Source organism: Aulonocara sp. 'chitande type north' Nkhata Bay, linkage group LG9 (assembly GCF_057382095.1).
Source record: "Aulonocara sp. 'chitande type north' Nkhata Bay isolate Kocher_YH1m ecotype deep benthic linkage group LG9, A_spYH_male_GT1.1, whole genome shotgun sequence".
In the NCBI taxonomy this organism is placed as follows: Eukaryota; Metazoa; Chordata; class Actinopteri; order Cichliformes; family Cichlidae; genus Aulonocara; species Aulonocara sp. 'chitande type north' Nkhata Bay.
This window is the reverse complement of record NC_141352.1, coordinates 10,800,140-10,814,358: the sequence shown is the minus strand read 5'-3', so window position 1 is coordinate 10,814,358 and position 14,219 is coordinate 10,800,140. Positions and strand designations below refer to the sequence as shown.

Below are 14,219 nucleotides of genomic sequence, written 5' to 3'. Positions count from 1 at the left end.
GTTATCCAGGTCTCCGATATGGCTATCACATTGAATGGCTGTTCAAACTGTGTTATGTAGTCTTTGATGGATTGAAAGTTTGCATATAAGCTTCGACTATTAAAGTGAACCATTGTTATACCCTGTTCTACCTTGAATTCCTTTTTAAGTTGCTCATTTGTATAATAATTGCATTCATTTGTCTTATTGTTAAAGAAATTACAATCAGGATCTATGTTGCTGTCATACATCAATGTCTTATTTTCAATATCTATATGAGTTGTTAGTTGAAAATTGTCAGACATCTGCGTTGGTTGTGCACTTGGACGGTCACATCATATTTAGCACTGCTTTGCATTTATCAGTTATATTTTTCTAGTTCAGTCATCTCTTTGATGACTAGAACCTTAGCCTGCTCTGGTGTTCCATTTAACTTAATGAATATTTTACAGTCTGACGTCCAAGTTGACTGTATTTTCTTCTGTTTTCTTAATATTCTTGCTTGTCTTGCAATGTCTGCATTTTTCTTGATTAGGTGTTCATTTAAATAAACATTTGTACCTTTTAGCTTTCTTCCTTGCTTGAGCAGTTCTTTTTTCTGTTTTCTATTAACAAAACGAATGATAATGGCAGGTATTTGATTTTTTCTCGGAAGAGGATGGCATCCCTCAATATTTTTACTGTCCATTTCTATACCTTTGCTTTTAAAGAAGGCCATTACCTGCTCTTCCAAAGAGCGTAGCTCTTGCTCGGGTGGCTCCCCTCTCTCTGCTGCTGCTACCCGTGCGTATGTCTGATGCTTGGTTTCCAGTCCTGTCACTATCACATCATTTACTCTTGAATATTGTTCCAGATCTGACACCCGTCCTTCCAGCATAGCAATCTTCTTGTCCTTTTCCTCGCTCTGCCTTCTTAGTTCTTTAATATCATCCATTAAATTGAGTATCAGTTTTTGTTGTTTTGAAATTGTTGTTATTTCTTCAGACATAAAGTTTAGGGATTTCTTTATGTCCTCCAGTTCCTCCTCATTAACGTTGCTCCTCTTAGGCGGCATCTTAACGCTCCTGGGCCTAGTGGCTGCTGGAAGAGCCTGGGCCTGGTGGCTGCTGGAAGAGCCTGGGCCTGGTGGCTGCTGGAAGAGCCTGGGCCTGGTGGCTGCTGCAGGATCCTGGGCCTGGTGGCTGCTGGAGGATCCTGGGCCTGGTGGCTGCTGGAAGAGCCTGGGCCTGGTGGCTGCTGGAGGATCCTGGGCCTGGTGGAGCAGGAGGATCCTGGGCCTGGTGGCTGCTGGAAGAGCCTGGGCCTGGTGGCTGCTGGAAGAGCCTGGGCCTGGTGGCTGCTGCAGGATCCTGGGCCTGGTGGCTGCTGGAGGATCCTGGGCCTGGTGGCTGCTGGAGGATCCTGGGCCTGGTGGAGCAGGAGGATCCTGGGCCTGGTGGCTGCTGGAAGAGCCTGGGCCTGGTGGCTGCTGGAAGAGCCTGGGCCTGGTGGCTGCTGCAGGATCCTGGGCCTGGTGGCTGCTGGAGGATCCTGGGCCTGGTGGCTGCTGGAAGAGCCTGGGCCTGGTGGCTGCTGGAAGAGCCTGGGCCTGGTGGCTGCTGGAAGAGCCTGGGCCTGGTGGCTGCTGCAGGATCCTGGGCCTGGTGGCTGCTGGAAGAGCCTGGGCCTGGTGGCTGCTGGAGGATCCTGGGCCTGGTGGCTGCTGCAGGATCCTGGGCCTGGTGGCTGCTGGAGGATCCTGGGCCTGGTGGCTGCTGGAAGAGCCTGGGCCTGGTGGCTGCTGGAGGATCCTGGGCCTGGTGGAGCAGGAGGATCCTGGGCCTAGTGGCTGCTGGAAGAGCCTGGGCCTGGTGGCTGCTGGAAGAGCCTGGGCCTGGTGGCTGCTGCAGGATCCTGGGCCTGGTGGCTGCTGGAGGATCCTGGGCCTGGTGGCTGCTGGAAGAGCCTGGGCCTGGTGGCTGCTGGAGGATCCTGGGCCTGGTGGAGCAGGAGGATCCTGGGCCTAGTGGCTGCTGGAAGAGCCTGGGCCTGGTGGCTGCTGGAAGAGCCTGGGCCTGGTGGCTGCTGCAGGATCCTGGGCCTGGTGGCTGCTGGAAGATCCTGGGCCTGGTGGCTGCTGGAGGATCCTGGGCCTGGTGGCTGCTGGAGGATCCTGGGCCTGGTGGCTGCTGCAGGATCCTGGGCCTGGTGGCTGCTGCAGGAGCCTGGGCCTGGTGGCTGCTGGACACCCTCTTCCAAGGAAGGCCAATAAACAGATGAAAGATTCTGTGGCCTTTTAGATGGTATCGAACTCCAGCTCAGCAGTCTATCACTCCCCCGTCTACTTTCAAGTTGTGCACAGTGTCAGGATAAAATCCATACTGCCTCTCGCTGTTATTCTGTATAGTGATGACAGTTGGGTTTTTCTTGCGATGCTTTAACTCACGATGCATCTGACACCAGGAGCACCACTCGCAGAAACAGGAAAGTACAATATCCTTACAGAGAGAGCCCTTGATGCCGTATCGGTTTCGCATGCCAGCTCTTAAGGACAAAACTGCAGGAGGAACCAGCTCCGATGATGATGTCAACGTGTTTACGGAAGCGGTTGTGGGATTCATCGGGAAACTAGCGGATGATACCGTGGAGACAAAGACTATCACAACGTTTCCCAACCAGAAGCCGTGGGTGGATAAAACCATCCGCGACGCTCTGAGATCCCGCACCACTGCCTACAACACGGGACTCACGACGGGGGACATGGACCCATATAAAGCCGCGTCATATAACGTGCGGAGGGCGGTGAAAGAGGCGAAGCAGCGCTACAGGAGGAAACTAGAGTCACAACTCCAACAGAGTGACTCTAGGAGCCTATACACATGATGACTGGAGGACACAAGCTGAACACAATGACAACAGACAGAGACCTTCAGAATAAAACAGGAAATCTAGAACACGAACCGGACACAAGGGGGAAGGACACAGAATACTAAAATCAGAATAACTGGAACAGAGGAAAATAATCGTAAAACACAAAACGCTGGGTCAACGACCCAGCACCATGACATTGACTGCATTTAGATGGATTTGACTGCATGTCTGAACACATCAGAATTCATTCAAATTCTTGTGTCTGTGTCACATCATCAGTAAACACTAGTGTCCCAGTGACATTGGCAGCCCTGGACACCCAAGCCATCACACTGCTTCCGCCGTGTTTTACAGATGATGTGGTATGCTTTGACTCATGAGCTATTCCACGCCTTATCCATCCTTTTTTTTTTTTTTTTTTAGCAAAGTCCAATCAAGCGATATTATTCTTGAGGCTTATGAGTGGCTTGCACCTTGCAGTGAATCCTCTGTATTGACTTTCTTGCAGACTTCTCTTTATGTGGGACTTGGATATTGATATGCCTACCTTCTGGAGAGTGTTGTTCACTTAGCTGGCTGTTGTGAAGGGGTTTCTCGTCACCATGAGATGATTCTGCAATCATCCACCACTGTTGTCTTCTGTGGATGTCCAGGCCTTTTTGCGTTGCTGAGTACACCAGTGCTTTCTTTCTTTCTCAGAATGAACCAAACTGTAGGTTTTGCCACTCCTGATATTGTATCATTTTTTCTGTTTTCACAGCTTAAGGATGTTTTACCTGCATGGAGAGCTGCTTTAACTGCATGTTGTCTGTTCACAGCAAAATCTCTCAAATTAAAGCTGAGAGTCTATATATTATGTTCGTGTGCATTATATAACAGTAATTGGAATATTTCAGTAAACAGTTTTCAAATATATATATATGAATATAAATGTGGCCACAAATAGGCATGTCTTCTAAAAACGGACCCTAAAAGAATTTGGATAATTAAATAATATGTGAAAAATGAAATCAGTTTTTGTAACCACCAGTGTTCTGTTAGTGGAAATCTATGGTACTTGTACATCAAATGTCCAGTAGATGGCGATACATTTCTATTTACACAGCATAAATTAATGTGATTCTGAATTCAGAGACTCAGAGCATTTCAAATACAAATGCAATAAACCACATTATACATGCATTGCGATTGTCATTTAATCTTTATTCATTTAATAACTAAAGTAGATCCACAAAATACTGAGCACTGAAAATTGTATATTTTTTAAGAATTAGCAAAATTGATAAAATATTAGTGTCTCGTAGAATCTGTGGTGAATTTTCTTTTAATTCTATCTTTGATGTTTTCTTTAACATCATGCTCACTGTGTCCATGTGCTCACACACATGTTGCTGGAGTTCCTGTATTGTAAACTCACACACATAGACAAATGCAATTTGTATATGATTTTGAATACTTTCTTCCTAATCATTAAAGCTTTAATTTCTTTAATATTTATACACATATAAATCACAACTAAGACCTTTTTATTGTATCTTTGCTGTTTTCTTTAACACCATGTTCACTGTGTTCATTAGCTTTTCCACCTGGTCTGAACTTGAGCTGCGGTTCTCAAAAACAACACACCTGTTGTTGCACTTTTCAATGATTTCCTTCAGACCAGGTTGACAGGAATGAAGAAAATCCTCAAGGGCCATTTCTGCCTCCTCCAGGTTGTCTCCTCGGGTGAACAGGATGACAGTTTTTTCTTTCACTTTGAGCCCGAAAGTGTTTTCTAACTTTTTCAGTATGTCTCTCTCACCATCTGTAAATCTGCTCACATGCATCACAAGTACAAACACACAGGGGTCTGACCCACAGAGCTCTTTGCACCTTTTTACATGTTTGTCCCGAACTGATGGTTCAGTGTCATCATCAAATATGTCTGGAGTGTCAATCACACGCACATGTATACCTTTTATCTCAGTTTCTACCACCTGACACTCTGTGGTGACTTGATTTGAACTGGGTTTAGAAAAGAAGTGCTTCTTTCCGAGGATGGTGTTTCCACTGGCACTCTTTCCAGTCCCGGCCATTCCCAAAAGAATAAGGTTTACTGTGGTGTAAGTGTGCTTTCCTGAAATGATGATGATCAAACACAAGGTCCAGAAAAAGGTCAGTTGCAACTCAGGTACGGTAGTGCATTGTTAGTCTGTAGGTAGTGTGTTGAACTTTTCGGACCCACTTTGCACACACACACAGGAATCTGTGACTTACGTTTAGATTTTGGTTGATGTGGTAGTTCAGGATTTATAGCAGATCTACAATGTAGAAGATAAACTCTATTAACTAATGAATGTGTCAGTACATCACTCAATAAGCTTTTTGTTTAGTAGTTCTGTACAAAATTTTGTCCAATCTTTGTTTCACAAATCTCAATTTTCACCTTTACCTATTGTTTTGTCGTTCCAGTTGATTGTTTTCAGCCAGTTTTTTATCTCTGCTTGATTCTTGACCCTCGGTGCAGGTCTCAACCTCCTGCTCTGTTTGCTCTTGTTTTTTTTGTTCCTTCTTCACTTTTGAAGGTTTCTCAGTTTTCTCTCTCGGATCTTCTGTCTGCTGCTGCAAAACTTTAGGTGAATCCTCTATGACCAAAGTGCATGTCCCCAGACACACACACACACACACACACACACACACACACACACACACACACACACACACATCAGCATGATATTAAGCAGGTATTCAAGGAAGGAAAGTTAAAGTGAAGTGTACAGTTCTTGACTCAATTATTTGTTTAAACAGATAAATAAAAGAGCCAAGAGGTCACTTATGTACAGTGCCCAGATTTCTGTGTTGCACCGTTGCCCTTTACCACACACACACACACGTTGTACAAAGTTGTGACTTACCTTTAGTCTTTGTTTGATGCTGTAACTTATTTATAGCAGATCTACAATGTAGAAGGTAAACTTTATTAACTGACACATGTAATTGCTTATGACTTGAGCCATGCTCAAAGCATAAACAATTACAAGCAATGCATAAGGTTTTACAGTTTTGAGTGGGATTTTCTCCAACTTAAAACACTACAAACCTGATGAAAAGAATCAACTTTTTGGGATGTATCAGTGTACATCACTCAATAAACTTTGTATTTAATATTTCTTATATACAAAATTCTGTCCAGTTCTTATGTCACAAATCTTCATTTTCTCCTTTACCTGCTCTCTTGTCCCAATTGTTTGTCTTCAGACAGTGTTTTCTCTGTGTTTGAGTCTTGATAGTTGGTGCAGGACTCAACCTGCTGTTCTGCTTGATCTTGGTCATTTTTTGTGTCTTTTGAAGGTTTCTCAGTTTTCTCTCTCTGATCTCCTGTCTGCTGCTGCACAACTGTAGGTGAAGATGTACCCTCTATGACCAGTGTACAAGCACCAGATTTCTGTACTACACCCCTGCCCTTTACTGCACACGCACATCTGAAAATATGGTTGCAAACTTCTGTAGGTAGTTGTAACTTACCTTCTGTATTTGTTTGATATGGTAACTCAGATCTGCAAATTAAGAGTTGAGCCTTATTAAGTGATCCAAAAACTGCGTGTGTGTCATCAGTTCATCATTGATGTGATTTAATATAGATAATCAAAAAACCGTAATCAAAAACAGCACCAAAACAGGTTAAAGTTACAGACTCTTTATCCTGTGCTTGTAGACAACGCATGATGAAGTTTGGATGAGTTTTCGCTCTCTCTTTTTTTTGCTGCTGCCCAATTTTGGATGAAGATGTACCCGCTACAACACAAACACACACACACACACACACACACACAAAAACGTCAGAATGTTATTCTTAGATTAAGTCTCTCTAATGCCATCACACTGTGTGTTCAACTCTGCTGCACATGTAACTTCATTTGTACCTTTACTACCTGTTGAATATTTTATTTAAACTCTTTTTAAAAGTCTTTCCAAAATTTCCAGTCAGATTTCCTTTTATCATTCTGAATTTCCCTAAATGACATGTTGACATGTGAAATGTTGTCAGTGAAAACATTTAACATTTTTATGCGAAAGATGCAAACGCTGAAATGCTTTTATAGATATAAAATACAAACACAAACTCAAAAGTTAGTTTTCTTTGAACTTTTTAATTTCTAAACAATTACTATCATTGTTACTCCTCTGAGGTATAGGTCATCATATATGCTAACCCTAATCATACCAACAACACTTTGGTAGAGCAGCACCAACCATGTTTAGCAAAGGATGCTTTGAGATAAAAAAACAAAACAAACAAACACCTGAATCCCAAATATCTATGGACATGATCTAAACCAGGGGTAAGCAACTCCAGGCCTCAAGGGCCAGTGTCCTGCAGGTTTTAGATTTGTCATTAATCTAGCACAGCTGATTTAAATGGCTGAATTATCTCCTCAACATATCCTGAGGTTTTCCAGAGGTCTAGTAATCAACTAATCATTTGATTCAGGTGTGTTGACCCAGGGTGACATCTAAAACCTACAGGTTACCGGCACTTGAGTCCTGGAGTTGCCCAAACTATAACAGTAAATGTGATTCAGGGCATTCTTGCTTGTTTCTGGATTATTTTACAGAGTTTAGAAGTATCACTATCACATCATAAAATATCTAAACAGCTTATGGGTTATATAAAGTAAGATGTGTCAAGAACACAAGACAATATGCTGATATCAGTCCTGTGTGTTTCCTTCTTGTAGAGCAGGGGTGTCAAACTCAAATACACAGTGGGCCAAAATTCAAAACTGGAACAAAGTCGCAGGCTAACGTTAATGTTTATTGAAATATATTTATTCCTCCAGATATAAGAATGAATCTTTTCTTATGGACACGTTTTGCTGAAAAACTGAATATGGAACATGCAAAGCTTAATACTAAACAATATATATATTAGCTGTATAATACCAGCAGGCCAGCTCTAATAGTAATTTGGTATGGCTTCGCGGGCCAAATGTAAGTAGGCTGCCGGCCAAATTTGGCCCGCGGGCCAGAGTTTGACACCTATGTTGTAGAGGTCTGTCTATGTCCTAGATCATGAGTAAAAAGAGGCTGATGGAGATGCAGAGAGAAAGGAAAATGAATCTTGCCCTGAGATAATTGGGAAAGATGAAGAGAGAATAGAGCATTTCAGAAAAGTGTCAAAAATTTAAATTACATTTGAGGCGTTTTTAAAATGAAGGAAACAATGTACTCACAGACTCGTTACTGCAAGAAAAATTTACAATAAAGTAGTTGTAGTCTACAGTATAATGACAAATGTAGAGAGATTTAAAACTATGGACACTTCCTGTATTATACATTTTTATTAAATGTGGTATATGAACAGTTAATTACTGGCTTCCTCCGTGACTCTTCGTCTATAAAGATAACATTTAATCAAAACTTCAGGCAAAGAGTTGAGTTAAAGTGCTGTGTACAGTTCTTGACTCTCTCACACACACACACCTTAAAATATAGTTGCAAACTTCAGTAGAAGGTTGTGCCTTACCTGTTGTCTTTGTTTGATGTGGTAACTTAGTGTTTTCGGCAGATCTACAATGTAAGAGTTGAGTCGTATTAACTGATTTAGAAACTACTTACTGTTGTGCATTCAGTTGATTGTTGATGTGATAAAATAATGATACTTAAGGAATTGTTACAAAAGTTACAAAGTATGGTACATGTATCAGTTTACAGCATTAAATACACTTATCCTTTAATAGTTCTTTGGCACAATGTTATATCGAATTCTGAACTGAAGGTATCTCTTTTCAGCTTTACCTGCTGTTTGTTTCCCATGGTTGTTTGCCTTTTGCCTGTTTTTTCTGTTTTCGTTGTATATTACCCATGGTGTGGCTTTTCTGTTTGTTTTTGGTTGTCTGCTGCTTCTTCTTAACTTTGCTCAGTTTTCTCAGTCTGGTTTTCTTTCTGCTGCTGCACAACTTTGATGAAGACGTGCTCTCTATGACCAACACACACACACACACACACACACACACACACACACACACACACAGATCACTACAGGGTCCACCATTCAAATGTTTAAAAACTGAAGTGAGGAAGCGTTATCAGTGAAGAAAAACCAAAGAGCAGTTGAAAACATTCAAATGCAAAAGAAGATGTGGAAATAAGTTTCCTTTTTATCATTTTGGTAAAGTGTTTTTTTCGTTTTCCTGAAATAACATTTGCAGCACTAATGTTACCTATTTAATATTGTATGTAAATAAAAAAACTCAGAAAAGGGCACGACAAAAAAAATCAGGGGACAGATACGAAAGGTCAACAACAGAATTAGTATTCATATTTGTTAAGTGTTCAGTGGAACAAACAAAAACAAACAATTAAAAAATAAAAACAACCCCCCCCCCCCCAAAAAAAAAACAAAAAACAAAAAAACAACAACAACTAATTGCCGTCTGCTGCTTGCTAGGCTTCCTCTTACTCTTACTTCCAGTTGTCTGCCTCCTCTGTATTCCTCCTCTGATCCATCTTATTGACTAACACCAATATAAGTCACTCAGGGGCTCTTTTATTCACTTGCATCTGAATTATTGTTCTAATTGAGCTTGAACAGGTGTAATATGAGTGTGACCTTTTGAAGGTGAATGTTTACAGATGAACAGTGTGGAAAATTATGCAATTTGCTTTCAGATCTTTGCAGAAGTTTAGTTTGTGATCATATTTGAGTAAGAGCAGTGGAATTGTAATTACATTTTAGAAGTCTGAAGTGAATTTGTTGATATATGACGCTGACATTTTCAGAATTTCCATTTTTGTATGTATAACATGGGGGAAAAGTGTTAAATTCTAAATAAATTCCCCCCTGCTCATCCAACACACTTAAAACATTTTCTTTTGTTTTACTTATAATCTTTTTTTCTGATTGAATTTATCAATTATCCTTAACCACACACACAGAGAGACACACACACACATTGATTCTTTGTGATTAACTCATCAATGATGTCATTCAAAAATCCAAATCATTAAATAAAACTTTCATTCCTAAATCCATAAGTCTGAATTTTCACCTTTCTCTGTTGCTCTTTTGTTCTCGGTATTTGTCCTCAGGCAGTGTTTTTGTCTTTGGTTGATTCTTGATCCTTCTTGCCTGACAGGAATCGTAAAAATATTTTTTTGCTACTCCTGATTTCCTTTTGTCTTTTAACAACCCTGTTTTAGTAATACAAAGCAACAGTGATATTGAAGTAAGTTCATGGGAGCACTTACTGTAAAACAGTCTTTCAATCCTGTGCAGTAAAAGGCTGCATGGTATCTGCAAGGTGTGCTTGTCATTGTCTCTGTAATATGAACTTGTTATGCAAATACTGGAGGCGTGTCAGCTGTGAAGCTACAAATAATGCATTGAACAGTAGCTTTAACACTCATTTCGCTCACCTGTGTAGTTGTAACACTGAATAAAAATTATGGCGTCATCTGCATCAGGTAAAATTAAATTTAATCAGCTGTTTTTATAATTGTTGTTTGAAAAATGTTAATGCGTTCTCATATTTATTTTAAAAAAATGGAGCTTATTAATAAAACCTTTCAGATGTGTTCAACTGAACCTGTGAATTGTGTTTTAGATCCTGATTTGAGGATTGTGATGATTGGAAAAACCGGTGTGGGTAAGAGTGCCATTGGGAACACCATTCTAGGAAAAAAACATTTCAAATCTTGTCCCAGTTCAGAGTCAGTGACTGAAACTTGTCAAACAGGTGAAGCACAGTGGGAAGGGAGAAAAATTACTGTTATAGACACACCAGGAATCCTGGACACTGAGAAATCTACAGAGATGATCAAAAAGGAAATTGTGAGATGTGTTGAAGTCTCCAGTCCAGGTCCTCATGTTTTTCTACTGGTGCTCCAAATCGGTCGATTCACCACAGAGGAGAAAAACTCTGTGGAAGCCCTGCAGGCGTTGTTTGGTCCAAAAGCTCAACATTACATGATTGTGCTGTTCACCCATGGAGATGATCTTGAAGACCAGGAAATCACCATACAGAAGTATGTACGTGAAGCCAAACCAGAGCTCAGACGAGTCATCCACAGCTGTGGAAACAGGTTCCACGTCTTCAACAACAGAAGCAAAGACAGAAAGCAGGTGGAGGAGCTGATGAAGAAGATTGATGACATGGTGGCAGGAAACGGCGACACATTCTACACAAATGAAATGTATAGAGAGGTGGAAGAACGAAGACAGAGAAAAGCTTTAATGGAGGAAGAAGAATACCAGTTCAAGGCTCATCTGTTACGACAAATTCTGCTATTTCATTTACTTCTTAATAGACAATAAAAAAATATTAGATGATGCAAACCTGTAGACAAATATCTATGCTGTGATTTGCTTTGATTAGTTTTAGCCTTTGTGTTGACTTTTAAAAATGGAATACAATGAATCTTGATTAAAATGAATGAGTTTGAAAACAGTAATCATAAATCAAGCTGTGATGGGCTACAAATATTAAAAAAAAACACTTTTTATAGTAGCCCTGTTATGTAATCAGGGTAGTTGGATAAGTGTAAACTTCATTTTATGCTGTTTAGTGATGATAAATGATAAATGTAAGAATGATGCTGATGTGTCAGAAAATAGGCTCAAACAAGAAGTGCAAGAGATTCTGTCTGTGGCTTCTTATTAAAACCTAATTCTTGAAATCTTTAAACATATTCCTACCACTACATACTTTTTCAGTGTCGTTTTATAAATAGACAAATCATAATACAAATCATTGTACTCTTACCTTTTAAGATAACGACTCTCTAGTACAGGGGTAGGCAACTCCAGGCCTCGAGTGCCTGCAGGTTTTAGATCACACCCTGGGTTAACACACCTGAATCAAATAATTAGTTCATTACCAGGTCTCTGGAGAACTTCAGAAATGCTGAGGAGTCATTTAGCCATTTAAATCAGCTGTGATGGATCATGGACACATCTAAAACCTGCAGGACACCGGCCCTCGAGGTCTGGAGTTGCCTACCCCTGCTCTAGTACTATAGAGATTTTGCAGTTAGAGAAAAGATGGAGTAACGTGACTAAACTTTTTAAACTTTTGCTGTGCTTGAAGGGCTTTCAAACACACTAAACCCACCAGAATAAATTGTAAACTCTCCCGTATGATATGCTCTGATCTGTGTCTTTTAAAATGTGAAAAAACTCCACTTCTACCTTTAGATAGTTCAAGTGTAAAAGGACGCGGCATGACTCAGGTATGGGTTGCTGATAGTTCGCCTTTATTTACACTTCCTTCCAGCAAGATGCTGGTACCATCAGTTGCCTCCTTGACAAAACACACCACAGCAATTCATCAGTTTTCTGATGCCCCTGGTGGCTATTGCAAAATAGGGAGGTGTCGTTAGAATAATGGGTCTCATCTGTGTTTGCCAACCTCCCCTGACACCACATCATGGCTGTATCCCAATTCAGGGTATGCAACCTTGAAGGCCGATTACATCACAGCGACACGACGAAGGCTGTCCCAATTTCAAGGCTGCTTGAAATGCGGCCCTCAAATGCGTCCTTCATTTCCCTGAATTTTAAGGATGTGGCGGTGTAGACTTCGTCGTAGTCGTCAGCGGTGTAAACGGTTGATGGCTGAAGAGTAAACTTTTAGAAGTAAGTACTGAATATTATGTCAATTATTTATGTGCAAATGTTTAATAACAAAGAACATTAAAACATTACTGTTGGCCAAATGTCGGCAAAGTTATGTGTCATTAGCGATGTTTGTACTAACTTGGTTTTAAAGCCTTTACTTTGAAATATACGCCGTTCAATAGTCGCCCATAATCTTACAGAGATTGTGATGATTTTGTGGATAATTAAAGTCAGTCATATATCCACAAACACAACAAGCTGAAAGTCAGTGATGCTGCTCGGTTTGCAGTCATGAATATCATGGCACAAGCAGGATTCACTGCACTGTTAATGTTAGCTGTGTTATATTGCTGCCTCTGTTCGGTGGTGTCGAGCCAAACGGACTTTAACGTGTGTTTGAACGAGCTGACGGTTCACTCGTTAAGCTGAAAGAAAGATGCTTTAATCACAGCAGTCACACATGTGTCCACTGCACCATCTGGGAACTCTTCTTGTTTAGCACTCGTAATAACACAAACACTAAATCCTCCTGTTTGTAGCAGTGTGTACACCTGAGACTGCCACCCGTCTGTCTGTCCTGCACTCTCTCTCTGTTTCTTTCTCTCTGATTGTGGAATAAAAGTATGAACATGTGTTTATAAGTTACACTTGTGTTTGAATCCTGCAGCTTATCACACATTTGATTTCCATGTGTGACGACTGCAAGTGTCCAGAGTGAGGACAGACTGAGGGACCCACTGCTGCACATCATCTGTGAGGCTTTGCACCCCTGATGATCCACCAGGACAAACTCAGCAGTGTGTGAGGAAGAGGAGGAGGAAGAGCCAGCAGCAGCTGACAGATGGAGAGAATAGACAGACTGTTCCCTGTTTGTGAAGGACTGCTAGAAAAGTTTAACATAACTGTCTGTCCTGAATCAGTCTTATTAGGTAATGTTCAAATAAGCCACAGACCCGTGGCTCTGACATCTGTGGTCATGAAGTCATTTGAGCGCCTAGTTCTCTCCCATCTCAAGACCCTCACGGCCCCCCTCCTGGACCCCCTGCAGTTTGCATATAGAGCCAACAGGTCTGTAGACGACGCCATCAACATGGCCCTACACTTCATCCTGCAGCATCTGGACTCCCCAGGAACCTACGCCAGGATCCTGTTTGTGGACTTCAGCTCTGCCTTCAACACCATCCTTCCAGACCATCTCCGAGGCAAGCTTTCCCAGATGAATGTGCCTGATCCCACCTGCCGGTGGATCACTGACTTCCTGACGGACAGGAAGCAGCATGTGAGGCTGGGAAAGAATGTCTCGGACTCCCGGACCATCAGCACCGGCTCCCCTCAGGGCTGTGTTCTTTCTCCTCTGCTCTTCTCCCTGTACACCAACTGCTGCACCTCCACCCACCAGTCTGTCAAGCTAATCAAGTTTGCAGATGACACCACCGTTATTGGGCTCATCTCGGACGGGGATGAGTCTGCCTACAGGAGGGAGGTTGAACGTCTGGTGTCCTGGTGCAGCCACAACAACCTGGTGCTGAATGCCCAGAAGACAGTGGAGATTATTGTGGACTTCAGGAAGCACACAGCCCCACTCCCCCCCATCATCCTGACTGACACCCCCATCACCTCTGTGGACTCATTCCGCTTCCTGGGTACCACCATCACCCAGGACCTGAAGTGGGAGCCCACCATCACCTCCGTCATTAAGAAAGCCCAGCAGAGGATGTACTTCCTGAGGCAGCTGAAGAAATTCAACCTGCCAACACGGACGATGATGCAGTTCTACACTGCAATCATCGAG

General features: G+C 41.8%; 3 protein-coding genes across 4 annotated transcripts; 1 reads left to right on the top strand and 2 right to left on the bottom strand.

Moving 5' to 3' along the window:
- On the bottom strand, window positions 1-1,038 carry LOC147321660 (uncharacterized). The gene has a single exon (XM_086305749.1). It carries the CDS (start codon window positions 1,031-1,033, stop codon window positions 341-343), a length of 693 nt encoding a protein of 230 aa, XP_086161875.1. The 5' UTR covers window positions 1,034-1,038; the 3' UTR covers window positions 1-340.
- Window positions 1,039-4,040: 3,002 nt separating this feature from the next.
- Window positions 4,041-10,118, bottom strand: LOC147321659 (uncharacterized). Of its 2 annotated transcripts, XM_086305703.1 has the most exons (11): window positions 10,060-10,099; window positions 9,861-9,940; window positions 8,608-8,788; window positions 8,336-8,379; window positions 6,504-6,603; window positions 6,334-6,365; window positions 6,036-6,204; window positions 5,724-5,764; window positions 5,261-5,453; window positions 5,086-5,129; window positions 4,041-4,945 (listed from the first exon to the last, which is right to left on the bottom strand). In XM_086305703.1, the coding sequence occupies exons 3-11, from the start codon at window positions 8,673-8,675 to the stop codon at window positions 4,356-4,358; spliced, it is 1,281 nt and encodes a 426-aa protein (XP_086161829.1). In that variant the 5' UTR covers window positions 8,676-8,788; window positions 9,861-9,940; window positions 10,060-10,099; the 3' UTR covers window positions 4,041-4,355. The 2 variants fall into 2 exon arrangements, with proteins under 2 accessions (XP_086161829.1, XP_086161828.1); XM_086305702.1 differs by lacking the exon at window positions 9,861-9,940 and having other exon boundaries at window positions 10,060-10,118.
- A 102-nt stretch (window positions 10,119-10,220) lies between these two features.
- Window positions 10,221-11,907, top strand: LOC147321658 (GTPase IMAP family member 9-like). The gene is made up of 2 exons (XM_086305736.1): window positions 10,221-10,275; window positions 10,416-11,907. Exons 1-2 carry the CDS (start codon window positions 10,257-10,259, stop codon window positions 11,123-11,125), a joined length of 729 nt encoding a protein of 242 aa, XP_086161862.1. The 5' UTR covers window positions 10,221-10,256; the 3' UTR covers window positions 11,126-11,907.
- The last annotated feature ends 2,312 nt before the right edge of the window (window positions 11,908-14,219 follow it).